This window comes from Barbatula barbatula (genome assembly GCF_947034865.1).
Source record: "Barbatula barbatula genome assembly, chromosome: 24".
In the NCBI taxonomy this organism is placed as follows: domain Eukaryota; kingdom Metazoa; phylum Chordata; class Actinopteri; order Cypriniformes; family Nemacheilidae; genus Barbatula; species Barbatula barbatula.
In genome coordinates, this window is record NC_136787.1 from 9,062,291 (window position 1) to 9,081,253 (window position 18,963).

Consider the following 18,963-nt stretch of genomic DNA (forward strand, 5'->3'; position numbering starts at 1 on the left):
AGCCACTCATAAAGTACCTTAAACGCACTCAAGAGCACGAATTAAGAGCATGAAACCTCCAAGAGGGACTAACGCTAAATTGTGTATATAACACGTGTCACAACAATGCGACCAGTCCTTGTTCCCACACACTACCAACACAAGCCAGTGTACAACTCGGAGTTGGGGTGTTCATTTGAGTCTATCGACTCAATAGGAATTGATCCGTGCTACAACGGCGCACATGATAAGGGCAGTAAACCGAGCACACAAAGAAGACAACGTGAAAAGAATAATCACAACGTGTGCTGACACGGCATGCCGCCATTACAATGGGGGGCCCACTCACGTGTGAAAATTAAGCACGGGGTCTGCTCGTGTACGAGAAGCGGCTCATAGTGCGAGAAACAACTGAAGTACACGGCATATATAAACAAGAAAAACCCGAAGTGAGGGTCTTGTGTGAATAACGGCTGAATTACACAGCATACAAGGCAAAACCCAGCAGAGGGTTCCCTGTGAGAACTGCCGAATTAACGTCCTCTCCAGAGGCGAAATACGCCTTCTTCGCTTTGTGGGCAGTCACCCCAGCCTCGGACCAGGACGGGAGGAATGAGAGTCCCCTGGCGGTTCACGCAATGTCGAGAGACCCGAAAGGGAACTAAAACCGCGCACTGCGTCGTCTGAAGGTGGGAGGCGCACATCTACTCCCTACAGCGCATGCGCGGACATCTTCTCACGCTTTGCTTACCAGGCTGATATCTGTGTATAGTCATCATGAAGGCTCTTAGAGGAATGGTGAGCGGAGCCGTGAGCGAAATATCATCCGCCGTTACCGGGAACAAACAAGTCGCCGTTCGGGAAAATATTCTCGCCGTTACCCGTGACTACATTTCACAGCCGAGATTAAGTGAGTGAGCAGAAAGGCCCCTTATAAACAAACCCACTTGATGTTTGAATGAATGACAAGCTGCGTATTTACACCGCATCCTGTAGAACTCAATGGCATGTTGTTTTTGTGGATGCAAACCCTTGTAATCGATTGTATTGTATGATATTCATGATCTGTGCAGCCAAGTGATGACCATGTATCCAGGGTCATCTGATATAACAGCCTGCTAACTAGAAGGATCGTTATTTGCTTATGCATTCTGTTTATTTGTAAATTACATGGTACAATGTATATTAATTGATGATCGTTTGGATCAGTAGCACATCCGATGCCATTCATTGAACGTGATGCTGCTTCGTTCTGTGCAATGGAGGAAAGAATCGTGACCGCAGCATCACCAAAGGCACTGATGACGTCACATCTTGTTGAGATTTGCCTGTGATTATGAGGTTGCGTTTATTTTATGATCTAGATATTAAATACCTGCATGACATGATTCTGTTGTTGTGTGCATATAGCGTATAAAACCGTGGCTGGTGTGAACGGGCCTCTGGTGATTTTGGATCAAGTGAAGGTATTTCATTTATTTCTTTTTACTGTTGTTCATCCGGTTTTTATTTGTTTAAAGGGATAGTTCATTTAAAACAAAATTCTGTCATCATACGTTCATCCTTTAGTCATCAAAACATGTATGACTGTCTTTCTTCTGCAGAACACAAAAGAAGACAGTTTGAGAAATGTATCAGTGGTTGTTTGGCCATACATTGGGAGGCGATGCTGTTTGGTTGCCATCATTCTTCAAAATATCTTAAGTGTTCTGCTGACGAAAGTCATGCAGGTTTTGAATGAATTAAATTTTTTGTTGAACCGTCTCACAAGAGCACATTCACATCCTTCTATACACACATGAGCCATCCCAGTTTTCCATTGATTGTGAAAGCATCAAATCATTATTTTTAAATTAGCTGGGCTGTGCCATTGGTCTTTGATATAATGTTAAAACGTAGTTAAATGACATTTGTGCATCTTGTGCAGTTTCCCAGGTATGCTGAGATTGTCCACCTGACACTGCCTGATGGCACAAAGAGGAGTGGGCAAGTCCTGGAGGTCTCAGGCTCCAAAGCTGTGGTTCAGGTCAGAAAACAAGGTCATCCAAATGCACCTGTTTGTTTTCTTTGAACACTGTAATTCACATTCCAGATTGTTTAATTTTAGGTGTTTGAGGGCACATCTGGTATTGATGCCAAAAAAACCACATGTGAATTTACCGGGGACATTTTGCGCACGCCCGTATCTGAGGATATGCTGGGTGAGAATTATGCTAATAGTAAGAGCATGTGAAGTTTCATTATGTGTATTTGCTAAAACTGGAGGCTTGTTGCAGGTCGTGTCTTCAACGGATCGGGAAAGCCGATTGATCGGGGGCCAGCAGTGCTGGCAGAAGACTACTTAGATATTATGGGTACATTATGTTTCTGTACATCATGGACATTTTGGGTTTGACTGAAGGTCGTGCACTAGCATGATCATATGTTGATATTTTTATGCATTTATGTTCTGTGTACTGTTCTTCCTGTTTTCCTGCAGGTCAGCCAATTAATCCTCAGTGTCGTATTTATCCTGAGGAAATGATCCAGACGGGAATCTCTGCCATTGATGGCATGAACAGTATTGCCAGAGGGCAGAAAATTCCCATTTTCTCTGCTGCTGGTCTGCCCCATAATGAGGTGACACCACACCACATCTGTCTTGTTTTCTATAATGTTTTTATCCATTTTTTTTCGTTATCATGCGGTAAAACTTAAACCTCTTGTTCACATTTAACACATTATATTTAATTAAAAAACATATCCATGTTAGACGTGTGCGCAGTGTTGCCAGGTCCCACTACATTTAAAGTACATGGACGTTCGGGATGTTTTTAAACGGTTTGTTTCTTTCCCCTGGGTTAAAAGTGTAATACTGTTGTTCTTCAGATGTTGATATTTGTGCTATGCAAGGTCAATTGAACTAGTTTTTGGATTTGTTTTGAATAGCCATTGGATTGGGTTTGTTACGCAAATCTAGCAACCCAAGCTGTGCGCTTGCACAATAAGTTAAACAAGTTTTTAAATCGTATTGCAACATTTAAGGGACATGTAAACAGCACTGAAAGTATCTGCGGTCAGATTGAATTCAGTCAGATTGACAAAAATGAGCGCGTGTAAACATAACCACTATGTAACAAATTAAATTCTTTTCAGATTGCTGCACAGATCTGTCGTCAGGCAGGATTGGTGAAGAAGTCCAAAGATGTGATGGATTACAGTGAGGAAAACTTTGCCATTGTGTTTGCTGCCATGGGGGTGAGGAGATGTTAATGTTTTATGTGTGCCATTTATGTATCTATACTAGTGTGATATCTTCATGACATTAGCTGTATCTTTAGGTCAACATGGAGACTGCACGATTTTTCAAGTCAGATTTTGAAGAGAACGGATCCATGGACAACGTTTGCCTCTTTTTAAATCTGGCCAATGACCCCACGTCAGTATCCAATCAGATGTTGTTAAACTTAAAGGTCCGTTGTGTAAATTTTAGGAGGAGGCTAGTGACAGAAATGCAAAATAAAATACATAACTGTGTGGTCAGAGGTGTATAAAGACCTCACACAATGAAGCGATATGTTTTATTATCTTCGAATGAGCTATTTTGATCTACATTCACCGCCACGGGTCCTCTCACATGGAATTCTCCATGTTGTTTCTACAGACAAACTGCTTTACAGAGCGCGTTTCGTAAATTTGTTATCTCCTTCGGCAAAGAACCGAAAACGGGAAAACATCTTATTTCTGTGTTGGCCATCATACTGCTTTGAAAGGAAGGGGTGGAGTGGGCAGTTGGTTCCAATTCACAACCTTACCACTAGTTGCCATTAAATTTCACACACTGGACCTTTAAAAAAACAATTCTGTTTCCATTTACTGAACTGTTTATCATTATGGATTGATTTGAACTGTGAGTAAACTGGTGAAATGAACCAGAGATTATGGTTTGTTGTCGCAGGATTGAGCGCATCATCACCCCTCGACTTGCACTCACCTCTGCTGAGTTTCTGGCCTATCAGTGTGAGAAGCATGTGTTGGTCATATTGACTGACATGAGCTCTTATGCCGAAGCTTTACGAGAGGTATGACATAATTCATAAATGTTAGAAATGTGCTTGAAATTTTGATGCTCCTGAAAAATGGTTGAATACTGTTGTACAGAAATAATCAAAAATGATTTGCGTTATTGTTTGCATTATTGCAAAATTACATGCATCAAATGAAAGGGGAAAAGGATAGTTGAACATTCCTCCCCCAAAACAAAGCAGAACTTGTCATGTTAATTCAACCCTCATTTACTTGCTCCTTTTAAGCTTTAATTGGATAGATGTACTTGAAATATCACTCCCCAAAAACTTGTATAAACCCTCTATCCGATAACATAGAGGCAAAATAAAACGCATTACTATAACCTCCATCATTTTCTTTAAGGTCTCTGCGGCTAGAGAAGAGGTGCCAGGCCGACGTGGTTTCCCAGGGTACATGTACACCGATCTGGCCACCATATATGAGAGAGCCGGACGCGTGGAGGGACGAAATGGCTCAATCACCCAAATCCCAATCCTCACTATGCCTAATGATGGCAAGGAAACATTTCCATACTCTTTTCATTCTTAAATCATAACTGGTGTGGGACTGGATTTGTTTACCCCTTTAACTTACCATCCACAGATATCACCCACCCTATTCCGGATTTAACTGGCTATATCACTGAGGGTCAAATCTATGTTGACAGACAACTTCATAACCGACAGGTGAGTCCTGGAAGCGCTCTTACAGGCTCAGCTGTGCATGAGTTGTGTAGAACATATTTGAATTCCATGTGATTTTTTTGTAGATCTATCCACCTATCAATGTACTACCATCTTTGTCTCGATTGATGAAGTCCGCCATCGGCGAAGGGATGACACGCAAGGATCACTCTGATGTGTCTAACCAGCTGGTGAATATGGAGAACTTAAATTCTAAACCAACAACACCTTTAGTGACCCACATCGTTATACTAGTGTTTTTAAAGCTGAAGTGTGTAATTTCACTAGCATTACCAGGTATTACAAAACATAAAGCCATTCGTAAGTCTATTTCCCTTTCTCATTATTGAGGAGAGGTATGAAAAAAATGTGTATTGGACAAATTAAATACTTCGTCTTAAACATTTTGTAGAATGTTTAATCTATGAATTACATGACATTATATGCAATTTAATACATTGTTTCATTTATTATTCCCTTTACATTTGTATAAAAGCGGGCTACCTCTAATACCACTAATAGATGCGTTGTGTTCCCCTTCAGTCGGTCTCTAGACGTTTGTTTATCCTCAGAAGGCTACTTCACAGGGCGCTCTTTTACAGTGCTGCCATGAATGTTATTATTAAGCGCTTTTATGCTGGTTTTCTGGTCTTAGATCATAGCGCTTAGCACAATAATAGTCAGTTGCGGATATTTGAGATTTTTTTGTGAATTTGAAAGTGACCTGTTTGTCAGTTTAGGGTCACCCATACCCGAAATGTGACCTCTGCATTTGACCCATAGTCTTGGTAGCCCAGCACTGGCACCCATTCAATTCTATTGTATGGAGACATAACCAATGCAAGTGAAGGGGGGCCAGTTAACAACATTTTTTAAAATATCTTTAGTGTTCTGGGGAAGAAAGAAAGTCATACAGGTTTGAAATGACGCAAGGGTAAGAAAATGATAACAGAATTATCACTTTGGGTGAACTATCACTTTAAACAAAGGCCTTGTGATAGCGGCTAGCCCCGTGTCAAAATGTGTGAAAATAAATACGTTTAGCACTGTTATTTTCTTGCATCTCACAAAAACGTCGTCATTAACAACTTATTGTTGAGTTCGATACCTGTGTGGCCACTAAGAATGAGCAGCCTATGACAAATCTTCTTTTTTGCAGTATGCATGCTATGCCATTGGAAAAGATGTGCAGGCAATGAAAGCAGTGGTTGGAGAGGAAGCACTGACAGCAGATGACTTGTTGTACCTGGAGTTCCTACAAAAGTTTGAGAAGAACTTTATAGCTCAGGGTAAGTCAGGACATTAGGATGCTTATGGAATCAAAAAGTCATACAAAAGAAAAGTATGCATACATTATATATGTATGAAAATAGTAGCGTTAGCTGATAACTAGTGTTTGCCTTAATGTATACCATGCTACAGGTGCGTATGAGAACCGAACTGTGTTTGAAACGTTGGACATTGGCTGGCAGCTTCTGAGAATCTTCCCCAAGGAGATGCTGAAGAGGATTCCTCAAAGCACTCTGGCTGAGTTTTACCCTCGAGATTCCAAACATTAGTCCTGCTTTGCACAATGGGTTTGTCAAATGTTCTATACTCCTAGATGTTTCTCTCTATCTCTGTCTGCTAAAATCAAGTACACTGTTGCCTCAATATGTGTAATGATGGAATGCAAAGTTGTTTTTCATGGCTTGTTTATTGCTGCTTTCAGAATTTATTTACTATGTAAGTGTCACTAAATAGGACTGGAAGTTGTGAGGTAAACGTGTGTGTGTTAAGTGTTTCAAACTGTGTTTTGACAGAATGATGTGCGTTGTGGCCTGCATCTATTAGTAGTCTGTGATGTTTCTTTTACACATTGAAGCGATTAGTGTGCACCACAAAATTGGTTGATGTTATTTTATCAAAGGGCCAACTTTGAGTGTATAATTTCTTCATGTATATTTTATCTATGTGTCGTCATAAACAATCCTCTTTATATATATTGATCATTATATATAATGTAAGGCGCAGATTAAAATGGATTGAATGGTTTAAAAAGGAATTTTAAAAGAGTCGTCCTATCTGATAGAATGCATTTTTTATAATTTTTTTTGTGAAAAATGTCTGTATTACAACAATGTGTCATTCTTCATAGTTTTGAAAACATGTGAACATATTTTATTTATTGTTTCTATTTATTTATAAATTATATGTAATGTGATAAATGTATAATGTTGTAATGCATGAATATTGTAAATGTGTATGTGACCATTTGCTTAATGAAATAAACCTTAATGTGTATAAATGAATGATCATGACAGTAAATGATGGTACAACTATAATAAGCAACGCAATTATACAGCCTTATTTAAGGTACGGTGTCATTTATTTGCTGGAAAACAATATTATCTAAATTCCATTAATTATCTTAAATTCATTAAGCAACGCACAAACTCAAACATTCAGATTTAATGTAACCGTTTTATTATACACTAGAAGCAACATTTCTGAATTGGAAATATTCGGCTTACTTGTCTTTGGTCTGATAAGTAAAATTTCTGTTGTATTAGAATTTAAAAGAAGGAAATTACAAGTCATTGGGTGCTTCTCAATATCCCTCCTCGTCTCCTCGCTCCTCTATTCTCCATCCTATGACCCGGAAACCGATCGAGCTCAGCCATATTGAAGGACATCTCAATTCTCTAATTGCACCGGGAGGAATCGAGGAGGGAGGAGGCTTCCTGAGGAGTCATGAGCGAGGATACACAGGTGTATCCTATGCGGAAGTCTTTTATTGCCTAAATGTGACGCACGTATAAAAGGGGTTTCATTGTTTTTTTTACCACATGCTAAATGCTACCCCTTATGAAATTTTTTTGTTTGGATTTGGTATTCAAATCTCTAGTTAGTCTGCGGATTTGGCTGTGACTGCATCAAAAAACGTCAAGCTTTTCACTGCTTCAGTGTCAAAAGAATTGAGTTTAACTAAACCGAAATCAATGAATTTGTGCTGGAATACATCAATGGGCACATATTTTAAATTTAACGCCACATTGTGTTTCCATTTTTTATTTGATATGTTTTAATGAACTATTTAAAACGACAGCATTTTATCATATTTGATATCGGCACCATACTGTCCAATGCGCCATCACTTCAAACAATTGAATTACATATAGGATATGTTCAAACTCATTTTTTTCTAGTGAGGGTAATGCTATGAAGGGGTTTCAGCAGTTTTTTCATGTTAAACTGTTGCCAATGTGCATAACATAGTTTTACCTTTATTAGCATATTACAGGAAAAGGGCTCTAAATATTGTCTATTTTTGACCGGCATGAGGATTTATTACTTGTTATAAAATACACTAGAAATATGTGTGTGATTTGTCCCAAAGCTGCTACCACAATAACGCAAACTGTTGATTCAATAGTACATGCTATTCAGCCAAATTTTGAGCACACATATTTAAGTCTGACAATGCTACATCAAACATTCCGAAATACTGTGTATATTACATACCTTGTTGAGAACTGTTTTGCGTGTGTGTCTGTATCATTTGTTATAATTGCTTCCAATGTTTCCTCATCTGTAAGTCGCTTTGGATAAAAGCGTCTGCTAAATGACTAAATGTAAATGTAAATGATCAATTATTTGATCATGAATATGAATTTACTATGCGATTTTAATCGTTTGATTTTATTTGAAGTTTTTTAACAGGTACATTCTGTATACATTTAGTATGTACCTTGTGGTGTTTTGAAAATTGATGAAAAAAATAAAGATACACCATGTCTTTCTTTTTGAGCATGAATACTATTTTCCTTGACAAACAGTAAAGGTCAAATAAATGTAAATTAACCATTTAGAATGATGAATGTGCTTATTCTTGCGCAAGGGTCACCTTTCACATTCAGCGTTACTTTTAGTTTCACAGGTGAACAACGTTAGATGTAATTAGTCATTCACATGAGCTGACTGAACTCCTGGCGGCCCATAAAACACAACTACTTCAGCTGACATGCGTACTTTGATTTGCGGTTCTCTGGATGTGAGAAGGGAAAGCTGACCAAAAAGATTGTGTGTGGCAACAGCAACACACGCAGTTCCCTATCGATCCTTCACTCGTACTGCGTAGCAGGACGCTATGGGAAAACTCCTTTTTCTCCGATGACTGAAGCAATTCAAAAGCGCAGTGAAACTGCACGGTGATTGGTTGGAAAAAAGCAGAGCTTTAAACCAATCGTAGCGGAGCTGCCGGACCAATGGCGATGGCACCCGCCAAAATGGGCGGGGCTTATGGCTATATAAGCAGACACATCGCCGTAGGGTCTTCAGATCTCTTCTCCTTCAGCGACGACTCGTCTTCGCTTCCCGAGACTGACTGCTTCGCCGTCGAGAGAGCACCTGCAGCGGATTCGACCTCCTGCTCAGCGCCTTCGCTTCAGCGGATTCGTCAGCGGCTTCGCTCCGGCGGATTCTGTGGGCGGCTTCGCGAGCGAACGGTTCGCGCTATTCAGCACGGTCTTTTCCCTGCCGCTATCCGGCGACGCTGAAAGAGCATATTTTCACACACTTTCTTTTCAGAGAGTGTTAGAGCAAATTTCCTGCGGCATTCACGTGCAGTTTTCACTGCGCTACAATGCCGCGCCGTACCTGTCACTCGTGTGGGGTTTTCCTACACGCCGCTGACGGGCACGAGGAGTGCGTCTCATGTCTGGGTCTCTCCCACGCAGAGGACGCGCTCAAAGAGACGGAATGCTCTCACTGCGAGAGTATGAGTCTCTCCTCTCTGCGCTCGCGGATAGCTTTCTTTTCAGAGAGCGACTCCGCCCCTCCCCCCCGCCTCTGCGCGCACAGGACACTGTGCGAGCGAAGCAGCGGGGTAGAGGAGCAAAGCGCTCGGGGAAGCGCGAGCTCATGCCGGCTCGCCATGCCTCGCCTTCCCCGCAGAGAGATGTTTCCCCGGTCTGTTTCACCCGAACAGATCAGCGTCCACTGGCGGCCGCCTGTGACATGATCTCGTTTGGTGGAAACGAACCGGAGGATGACGACGCCATGTCGTTAGCGGCTTCAGACGGGGAGGAGTTAGCGGGCGCGTTGGATGACCCCGCCCCCTCGCCGTCTCCAGAACCCGGCGGACACGCCCCCAGTGCGGACTCCGAGCTCTTCCGGGTCCTCACGAAGGCGGTTAACGAGCTGGGTTTAGAGTGGTCTCCCCCAGAGGAACCCACTCGCAGCCGCCTGGACGAGTGGTTCTTGCCGGGGCGCCGTCAGGCTCCTCGTCAAAGAAACGCACCGTTCTTCCCGAAAGTTCACGGCGAACTCACGAAGTCGTGGCGCGCCCCCTATTCGGCCCGTCTTCGACCTTCTTCCTCCTCTGCGCTCACCTCTGTGGACGGCGCAGAGGAAAAAGGGTACGAGAAGCTACCCCCCCTCGATGAGTCTGTGGCCGCACATCTGTGTCCGCCCGCCGCCATCGGATGGAGGGCTGAAGCGTCTCATCCTTCAAAGCCGTGCAGGACCACCTCGGCCCTCGCTGGACGCGCATACTCGTCCTCAGGCCAGGCGGCTTCAGCGCTTCACTCCATGGCTGTGCTCCAGGTCTATCAGGCTAAGCTCCTCCAAGGCATGGATGAGTCCGACCCTGACCCTGCGCTCTTCAGAGAGCTACGGAGCGCGACGGATCTTGCTCTACGCGCCACCAAGGCCACGGCCCAGGCGATAGGCAGATCCATGGCCAGCTTGGTGGTGCTTGAGCGTCATCTATGGCTGACGCTCACGGAGATCAAGGATGCGGATAAGGTCCCCTTCCTGGATGCTCCTATTTCCACGACCGGCCTCTTCGGACCGGCGGTGGAGGGTTTCGCAGAACGCTTCACGGCAGCGCAGAAGTCTTCGCAAGCCATGAGGCACTTTCTGCCTAAAAGACCCGGATCTCGGCCGGCGGCGAACCATCCTAAGCCAGCCTCGACGCAACAGCCGGTAAGAACCCCTGCTGCTCAGAAGGCTTCGGGAGCTGACAGCCGTCAGCGCTCCCGATCTGGACGGCGCTTCCCGCATCCTCAGCGACAAGGTCCCCGGCCAAAGATCACGCTGAACCCTGCGCCTCAGGCCCCATCCTGAGCCCGATGCAAGGAAGAGGAAGGCTACAGGGCCCGCTCCAGCCGGCCCTCCTTCTAAGACTGCTCTCATGTCTGCCAGGTCACCCCGTTCAGTTCCGGGTGCCGGCAAAAAATGTTTTGTTAAAATGCAATGTTGTAAGTGCGGGGCCTTTTCTAACGCCCACACCACATTCTGCAAAATGTTTGATAAAACACAGACTTTGTCAAAAAAAGAGCAAACTTCCTCTTCCATTGTTCCTGGGAGTCAAGCCCCCAAAAGGCGGCGTATCTCCTCTTTACACCCAAACCCTTGCCGCCCGGGCCAAGGCCTGGAGAGCCATCCCCGGGGTGTCAGACTGGGTTCTGGAAATAATATCCCAAGGATATTCACTCCAGTTTGCTCGTCGACCTCCGCGCTTTCGCGGGGGTCGTCCCCACCCGAGTGCAGGACTCAAATTCTCACGTTCTGCGCACGGAGTTGAGGAATTTACTGGGAAAAAGAGCCATAGAAATGGTTCCCCCAGACCAAATCGAGTCAGGCTTCTACAGCCGGTACTTTCTAGTACCAAAGAAGGACGGCGGCTTCCGCCCCATCCTCGATCTCAGGCATCTGAATCACGCCCTTATGAAACGGCGCTTCAGGATGCTCACGATGAAGCAGATCCTCTCGCAAATACGCCCAGAGGACTGGTTCTTCTCCCTGGACCTGGAAGATGCTTACTTCCACATTCAGATAGCCCCTCGTCACAGACGATTCTTGAGATTCGCTTACGAGGGAATTGCTTATCAATACACGGTCCTTCCATTCGGACTTTCTCTAGCTCCCCGCACTTTCACGAAGTGCATGGACGCGGCTCTTTCCCCTCTCAGACAGAAGGGAATCCGCATTCTGAATTTCCTCGACGACTGGCTTGTTCTAGCCCAGTCGGAGGACGAGCTAAAGTCTCACAGATCCCTCCTCCTCAGCCACCTGGAGTGCCTGGGACTCAGGATCAATCTTGCCAAGAGCGCACTGTCACCCAGCCAAAACATTTTGTTCCTGGGAACAGTCTTCGACTCAAAACACATGACCGCCAGAATTTCTCCAGACCGAGCTCTGGTCATTCGACGGCTTGCGGCCTCATTCACACCCGGGGTTTCACGCCCCCTCAGGGTTTTTCAGAAAATGCTAGGTCTTATGGCCTCTGCATCTCAGGTACTGAGTCTGGGCATCCTCCGTATGCGCCCCCTCCAGTACTGGCTGAAGCCCAGAGTTCCTCCACACGCTTGGCGTCTTGGTCGACTGCGTGTTGTGGTGAATCAAGCCTGCGTAACCGCCCTAGCCTCGTGGAAAGATCCCCTTTGGCTAGAGCAGGGTATGCCCATGGGCTCCACATCCAGCCGGAAAGTGGTCACGACAGACGCCTCCAACACGGGTTGGGGGGCTCTGTGCGATGGCGAACCGGCCTTCGGCCTCTGGTCGAACCAGGAAGGAAGCCTCCATATCAACTACCTGGAAATGCAGGCAGTATGGTTGGCCCTCCGCTACTTCCTACCGGTGCTAAAAGATCGTCACGTCCTAGTCCGATCAGACAGCATGACGGTAGTATCTTACATAAATCACTAGGGAGGCCTCTCCTCAAGATGCCTTTTTTCCCTAGTTTCTCACCTCTTGGAATGGGCCCAGTCCAATCTGCGCTCACTGAGGGCAACTCATCTTCAAGGCAAACTGAACCGGGGAGCAGATATGCTATCTCGGAGCAATGTTCCTTCAGACGAATGGACGCTCCACCCCATGTCGGTTCAGCAAATCTGGAAACTCTTCGGCAAGGCGGAAGTCGACCTTTTCGCCTCAGAAGACAATACTCATTGCCCGACGTACTTCTCGAAGGGCAAGGACGCCTTGGCCCACGCTTGGCCCAACCGGCTCCTCTATGCTTTTCCCCCGATCGCGCTCTTGCAGCAGACGATCAGGAAAATCAGGGATCAAGCTCACCGAGTGCTTTTGGTAGCCCCTCTGTGGACGAACCAGCCTTGGGTCGCAGATCTCTCCCAGCTGCTAATAGCAGCCCAGTGGCCCATTCCCCTGAGGCGGGACCTCCTCTCTCAGGCAGGGAACACGATATGGCACCCCCAGCTAGAGCTGTGGGCTCTGCACCTTTGGCCTCTCGACGGGAGCCTACGGACCTCCCAGAGAGCATACTGAACACCATTTCACAAGCTAGAGCTCCGTCTACTAGACGCCTCTACGCCCTCAAATGGTCTGTCTTCGCCTCCTGGTGTACAACACGCGGCGCTGACCCAGTGTCCTGTGACGTATCACTGATACTGTCATTTTTACAAGAGTTGTTGGATAACGGCCGTGCCCCTTCCACACTCAAGGTCTATGTGGCGGCTATTTCAGCCTCACATACCCACATCGGAGGACAAGGAGTGGGCAAGAACGATCTTGTCGTTCGTTTCCTGAAGGGCTCCAGGCGGCTACACCCCCCTCGCCCTCTTACAGTTCCCTCTTGGGATCTGCCCACGGTCCTGAGGGCTCTAAAGGGTCCTCCATTTGAGCCGCTGCTATCTGCGGACCTCCGTCCCTTGACGCTCAAGACCGCTCTGCTTCTCGCTTTAGCATCGGTGAAGCGTGTGAGTGACTTACAGGCTCTCTCTGTGAGCTCATCCTGTCTGGAATTTGGGCCTAGCGACGCCAGAGTCGTTCTCAAACCAAGACATGGCTATGTACCTAAGGTGCTCTCTACTCCGTTCAGAGCACAGGTCATTTCGCTCTCTGCTCTCCCCTCCTCAGAGCGGGATCCAGAGCTTAGTTTGCTCTGCCCAGTCAGAGCGTTAAGAATATACTTTGAGCGCTCCGCCCTATTCAGACGGTCGGAACAGCTCTTTGTGTGCTTCGGCGACCGCACCAAAGGGTCCTCGGTCTCGAAACATAGACTATCGAAGTGGATAGTTGAGGCTATATCGCTGGCTTACTCTTCCTTGGGCCTTCAATGCCCCACGGGAATTAGAGCCCATTCCACTAGAGGCGTTGCCTCTTCCTGGGCATGGTATAGCGGTGTCTCTATAAAGGATATCTGTGCGGCGGCCTGCTGGGCTTCGCCGTCCACTTTTACAAGGTTTTATAACCTGGACGTACCGGCCCTTCAGGCCCGGGTCCTTTCTGCTTGAATTAGGTCGCTGAGCCATGGCTATGGCCACGCCAGCACTTAATTACTTTGGGACGATAACCGGTCTAGGCCACCTTCTAGCTTGGCCTCTGCCGCTTTCAGGGTTTCCCTGCTTTACTCCGTCTCCGAGCCGAGGCTCCGAGACCATTTATGTTTTTCGTTCCATCTGTAGCACGGCGTGATTATACTGGTTCCCCATAGCGTCCTGCTACGCAGTACGAGTGAAGTATCGATAGGGAACGTACTCGGTTACTTACGTAACCTCGGTTCCCTGAGATACGGGAACGAGTACTGCGTTCCTTGCCGTGCTACGAGCTGCTGTGTCGTCGCTTCAGTCGAAGTAACCTGAAGACCCTACGGCGATGTGTCTGCTTATATAGCCATAAGCCCCGCCCATTTTGGCGGGTGCCATCGCCATTGGTCCGGCAGCTCCGCTACGATTGGTTTAAAGCTCTGCTTTTTTCCAACCAATCACCGTGCAGTTTCACTGCGCTTTTGAATTGCTTCAGTCATCGGAGAAAAAGGAGTTTTCCCATAGCGTCCTGCTACGCAGTACTCGTTCCCGTATCTCAGGGAACCGAGGTTACGTAAGTAACCGAGTACGTTTTTCTGTCATGGATCAAAGGCTGAAAAGGTGTGTGGTCAAATGTGCTTTTAAATGGTTCTGCGTTTGTTTAATGAATAATCCTAAGAAGGTTTTGTTTCGCTTCTAGGCTCCCTTTACTAGCTGTCCTCCTAATATTTTGGAGATGTGCTTTTGGGTTTCCAGGTACTATATTCCACATCCAATTTGGGCATGTAGTTGTAGTGTTTTTGTAAAACCGTGTTACTGTTTTATATTTCTAGGTGGGGTTTACTCAAAAACCCATCTCCAGTGGGGTCAGGCTTCAGGCCGTGCTTTTGCACCCCGTGCAGTCCAGTCATCTTCGTCAGACTCTCCATTGACTGGGAGCTTTTCCGTTGATGAAGTGGGCTCTAGGTTCTTACGTGACAGAAGCCAGAAAAGCAGGTCCAGGTTTTTTGATCCACAGCAGTATGTCAAGGGGGGTTTGTCCGGCAGCAATGAGACATCTCGTACCCAAACTGGTTTCATTTCTGCAGCTTTGGCAGTGCCTCAAGGTGAACGCCAAGAAAGCAGTTTGACACCTCTTCAACCCCAGGTTTCCTCCAGTTCAAGTGTTCAGAATATTACAAGCCAATTTGCCAGTGGACAGAGTTTGCAAAACCAGAATTCTTCCTCCTCTAATGGCGGTTCTGGGCTCCAGTCGGCAGGTGGTTTCAGCCAAATTGTTTCCCACCAGCGTGAAGGCAGTACCAGTGGTCTTCTGTCATCTCCAGATGTCCCTAGTCAGCAAACCCAAGAGTCTCATGTCAAGCTCGGTTCTTCTACCCTAATGGTTTCCAGCCAGGCCACCACTGATCAAGGCTTCCCCAGCCTTCCCATGTCTAGCACTAGTTCTGGCCCTTCATTGGGAGTTTCGGGTTCTGCCTCTAGCTCTTATGGTGACGTGTTGCTACCATCTCAAAGCACTCCTAGTCTGTATGCCCCTGGAGCCCCTACAGAGCATGTGTCCTCACCCTCAGAGATGCATCAGCCTGACGGTGACAACGTATCCCTCAGCATCTATGCTTCCGGCTCTGAGAGCAGCTCTCCCCTTAAGTCATCAGGAGCTGCTGTACATGTGTACTCTTCAAAAAGCTCGTCTTCTAGTCCATCTATGGTGGCTCAAGGGTTCGCTTTTACTTCACTTGGCAGCCCTATAACAGAACCAGTGATCAGCTCTGGGACAGTAATCATAACCACACAGGAAGTAAGCAATGGTTCCATTGGCTCCCCATCTCAAAGCAAATCTAGTCTGTATTCACCTGGTTTCCTGACACCTAGCAAGCTTGGTTCCTTGTCTCTGGGGGTTTCTAGCCAGTCCACAAGTGATCAACGCCTGTAAATGTCCAGTGCTCCAAAAAGGTATGCTATGCCACTAGCAAGTTCTAGTCATTATGTCCCATTGCAGACAGGAAGCAGTTCTAGGGACCGGTCTTCTCCCAAGCCTCAAGGCACCTCTGCTGTGTATGCCCCCTCATCTCCCTCCAAGAATCTAAATGTTGCAGCTTCATCGCCCCAAAGTGTTTCTATCCAATCTGGAAGCATTCGGGATTTCCGTTGGACCGTTGCACAGGTTGGCACTAAAGCAGGAGCCTCCAGTCAGTTTGTGTCTTCCCAGGGAGCAAGCAGCTCTTCCCAGGGAGCAAGCAGCTCTTCCCAGGGAGCAAGCAGCTCTTCCCAGGGAGCAAGCAGCTCTTCCCAGGGAGGAAGTAGTTCTTACAGTGGCTCTTTCCCCCAGTCTCAATCCAGCTCTAGTGCACTTTCTCAGCCTCCATCTAGCCCTAGTAAATATTCATCTGGAGCTCTTAAACCCTCCTCACCCCAAACTGTTTCCAGACCATTAACGAGTGACGCAAGCTCACGTGGCAGTGTTGGTGCCACTAGTCAATCGGCCTCACAGGCAATGAGTAGCCGTTTCGGTGGCTCTATGCAGTCTCTGGGTACATCTAGCCGGTATGCCCCCAGTTCGCCTACATTTTCCAAGTTTAGTTCCTTGCGCAGAGTTTCTAGTCCGTCCACAAGGGATCCAGGTTTGCATAGTCAAGTTCCTTCAGCCACACAGATTGGCTCTTGGCCTCAATCAGGAGTTTCTAGTCAGTCTGTGCCTTCCCAGGGAGGAAGTAGCTCTTTTCCCCAGTCTCAATCTAGCTCTAGTAAATATTCATTTGGCGCCCCTAAACCCACCTCCTTTTTTAGACCATCAGCCAGTGTAATAACCTCTCAGGACAGTTCTGGTGCTCCTTTAGGAGCCTTTAGTCAATTGGCCTCACAGGGAATGAGTAGCAGTTTCAGTGGATCCGCTCCGGGCACGTTTAGTCAGCCTGCTCACAGTTCACCTACATTTTCCAAGTTTAGTTCCTCACGCCAAGTATACAGGCAGTCCACAAGTGATCCGGGTTTGTATGGTCAACTGTCAGCAACCTCAGAGTTTGGCTCCGAGCCTCAAAAGGGAACTTCGCCACAACTTTCACAAGCAAAAAGTGCCTTTAACAGTGGCTCGTCACCCCAGTCTCAAGGATCTTTGGGTCAATATGCCCCTGCACCCCCCTCCAAATACGTAAACGTTCCCCTTGCATCACAAGGTTTTGCCACCCAGTCTGCTACTGCGAGTTCACGCGGAGGGCTTACTTCTACCTCCCTAGGTGGCAGTCAGACAGGCTCTTCGCTCACCTTAAAGGGGAGTGACTCATCGTCCATGCCTCAAGGTAGCATGAGTCAGTTTGTCTCTGAGTCTCCTTCCCAATATTCAAGCACGTCCTTGTCCTCAACCAAGAGCGTTGCCAGCCAGTATAGCCCAGCATCTCAAAGGGTGTACTCCGTGTCCCAGAAGCCACAAAGACTGGAACCATCAGCCTCTAGTTAGACCCAAGGCATTCAGTCCTCAGGTGCAGCTTTGTCACAGGGCAACTACCAGTCTCAAAGCTCTCAGGTGAACAGCAGGTTCTCGCCCCCATTGTTAGCAGGAGACTCTGCTTACCAAAGTAATCCTCAGGCCCTTTCCGGAGGATCTGGCCAGTTGGTTTCCTCACAGAGGGTCAGTGGCATCTCTCTCCAGTCTCCAAGCACCTCAAGTCTGTATCCCCTTGGTTCCCCTGGATATACAAAGCCTGGTTCTAGCCAGTCTGCCACAGGTCAGAGCTCAAGCCTGTTTGGCTCAAGTCCCCAGACAGGGTCTGACGGTCAACTTTCATCCAGTCGTTATGCATCTCTGCATGTAGGTAGCAGTGCTGTTGATGGCTCCTCAAGCCATTATGCCCCCGTGTTTTCACCCCTGGATGCAAAATCTTCATTGTATTTAAGCCGACCTTCTGCTGCTAGTTTGACCGAAGGCATCCGGACTTCTGATACAGCTTCATCCCAGAGCACATCAAGTGCCCAGATGTATGGTGGGTTCTCTTCATCTCTGTATGCCTCGAGCCAGAATGTAGCACCCGTTGCACAGAGTGGTCCGACTTCTGCTCTTTGGAGAAGCCAGAGTCCTCTAGGTGGGGTCCAGAGACCGCTATCGTCATCTTTTCAAGCTCCCCCTGGCTCAACAATCAGTGGCCAAATGTCTGAACGCTTCACTCCACCTTCGCCTCCCTCTTCAGGCTTGAGTGTCCGAAAGTCTTCAATGTTCTCTGGTTCATCTCTGCCTCAAACTGATCAGACTCTCCGTGAACATGGGTCCCAGTCACCTAACCAAGAGAGCCCCACTTCATTGGCTAAAGCTCCTTTCCACGTGTTTTCTGGCAACTATGGCCAGGATGCTTCAGTTTCCAGTCAAAAAATATACCGCTCTTCTGGATGAGATTACCATCAAGGGCTAAAGGATATTGCAACAAATGTAACATGTTTTCAAAAGATCTTAATGTGTTTTTAAAATAAATATTTTGCAACTAAGCGTTTTTCTTGTGGGGTTTCTTTTGAAGACGTTCCCTTCCCTTTATCATGTAACTCTAGCCTCCCTTAACATGCTCATTGTTTTTATTGTTGGCATATAAATTCAAAGTCGTTCCTTTCTTAGACCCATTTCCAAAATGGCTTCTGGCACTTCGGTGCCAATAGCATGGTTCAAAGATGAATGCAAAAGATTTAGTAAAAGGTCAACTTTAAGCAGTGACTGGCACAGGTGCTTTCACAATAGTACAAAGTTGTTTTAATGCCAAATCATTGGCAAAATAAGGTTTACAATGCGGCGAATGCCTTGCAAGGTCTGTGGAAATGTTCCTTTTTGGATTTGTTAATCTAAACCAACAAAATCTTTGCGGTAAAAATGTTTTAATAACATGCTCCATAAGCCGATCCTTTGGGCGACCAACACCATGGTTTGAGGGGCCCAACAAAAGCCTAACTGTGATCCTAGTCTGTTATAAGTTTTTTGATTGGTGTTTTTACCACATGCTAAATGCTACCCCTTATGAAATATTTTT

The 18,963-nt window shown here is 46.4% G+C and overlaps 1 protein-coding gene across 1 annotated transcript; it reads left to right on the top strand.

The window, feature by feature from the left end:
• Nucleotides 1–650: 650 nt before the first annotated feature.
• atp6v1b2 (ATPase H+ transporting V1 subunit B2) lies at nucleotides 651–6,998 on the top strand. The gene is made up of 14 exons (XM_079449175.1): nucleotides 651–889; nucleotides 1,390–1,445; nucleotides 1,907–2,005; nucleotides 2,087–2,180; nucleotides 2,256–2,333; nucleotides 2,459–2,598; nucleotides 3,115–3,216; nucleotides 3,300–3,397; nucleotides 3,917–4,040; nucleotides 4,390–4,540; nucleotides 4,630–4,712; nucleotides 4,796–4,900; nucleotides 5,869–5,998; nucleotides 6,132–6,998. The coding sequence occupies exons 1-14, from the start codon at nucleotides 757–759 to the stop codon at nucleotides 6,266–6,268; spliced, it is 1,530 nt and encodes a 509-aa protein (XP_079305301.1). The 5' UTR covers nucleotides 651–756; the 3' UTR covers nucleotides 6,269–6,998.
• Nucleotides 6,999–18,963: the final 11,965 nt, after the last annotated feature.

Excerpts from the sequence above, each read along its gene's own strand:
- atp6v1b2 (XM_079449175.1), top strand. The coding sequence starts at position 757 with ATGAAGGCTCTTAGAGGAATGGTGAGCGGAGCCGTGAGCGAAATATCA. Across the intron at positions 1,446-1,906 it reads TGATTTTGGATCAAGTGAAG|TTTCCCAGGTATGCTGAGAT; the intron begins GTATTTCATTTA and ends CATCTTGTGCAG. Across the intron at positions 3,398-3,916 it reads AATCTGGCCAATGACCCCAC|GATTGAGCGCATCATCACCC; the intron begins GTCAGTATCCAA and ends TTGTTGTCGCAG.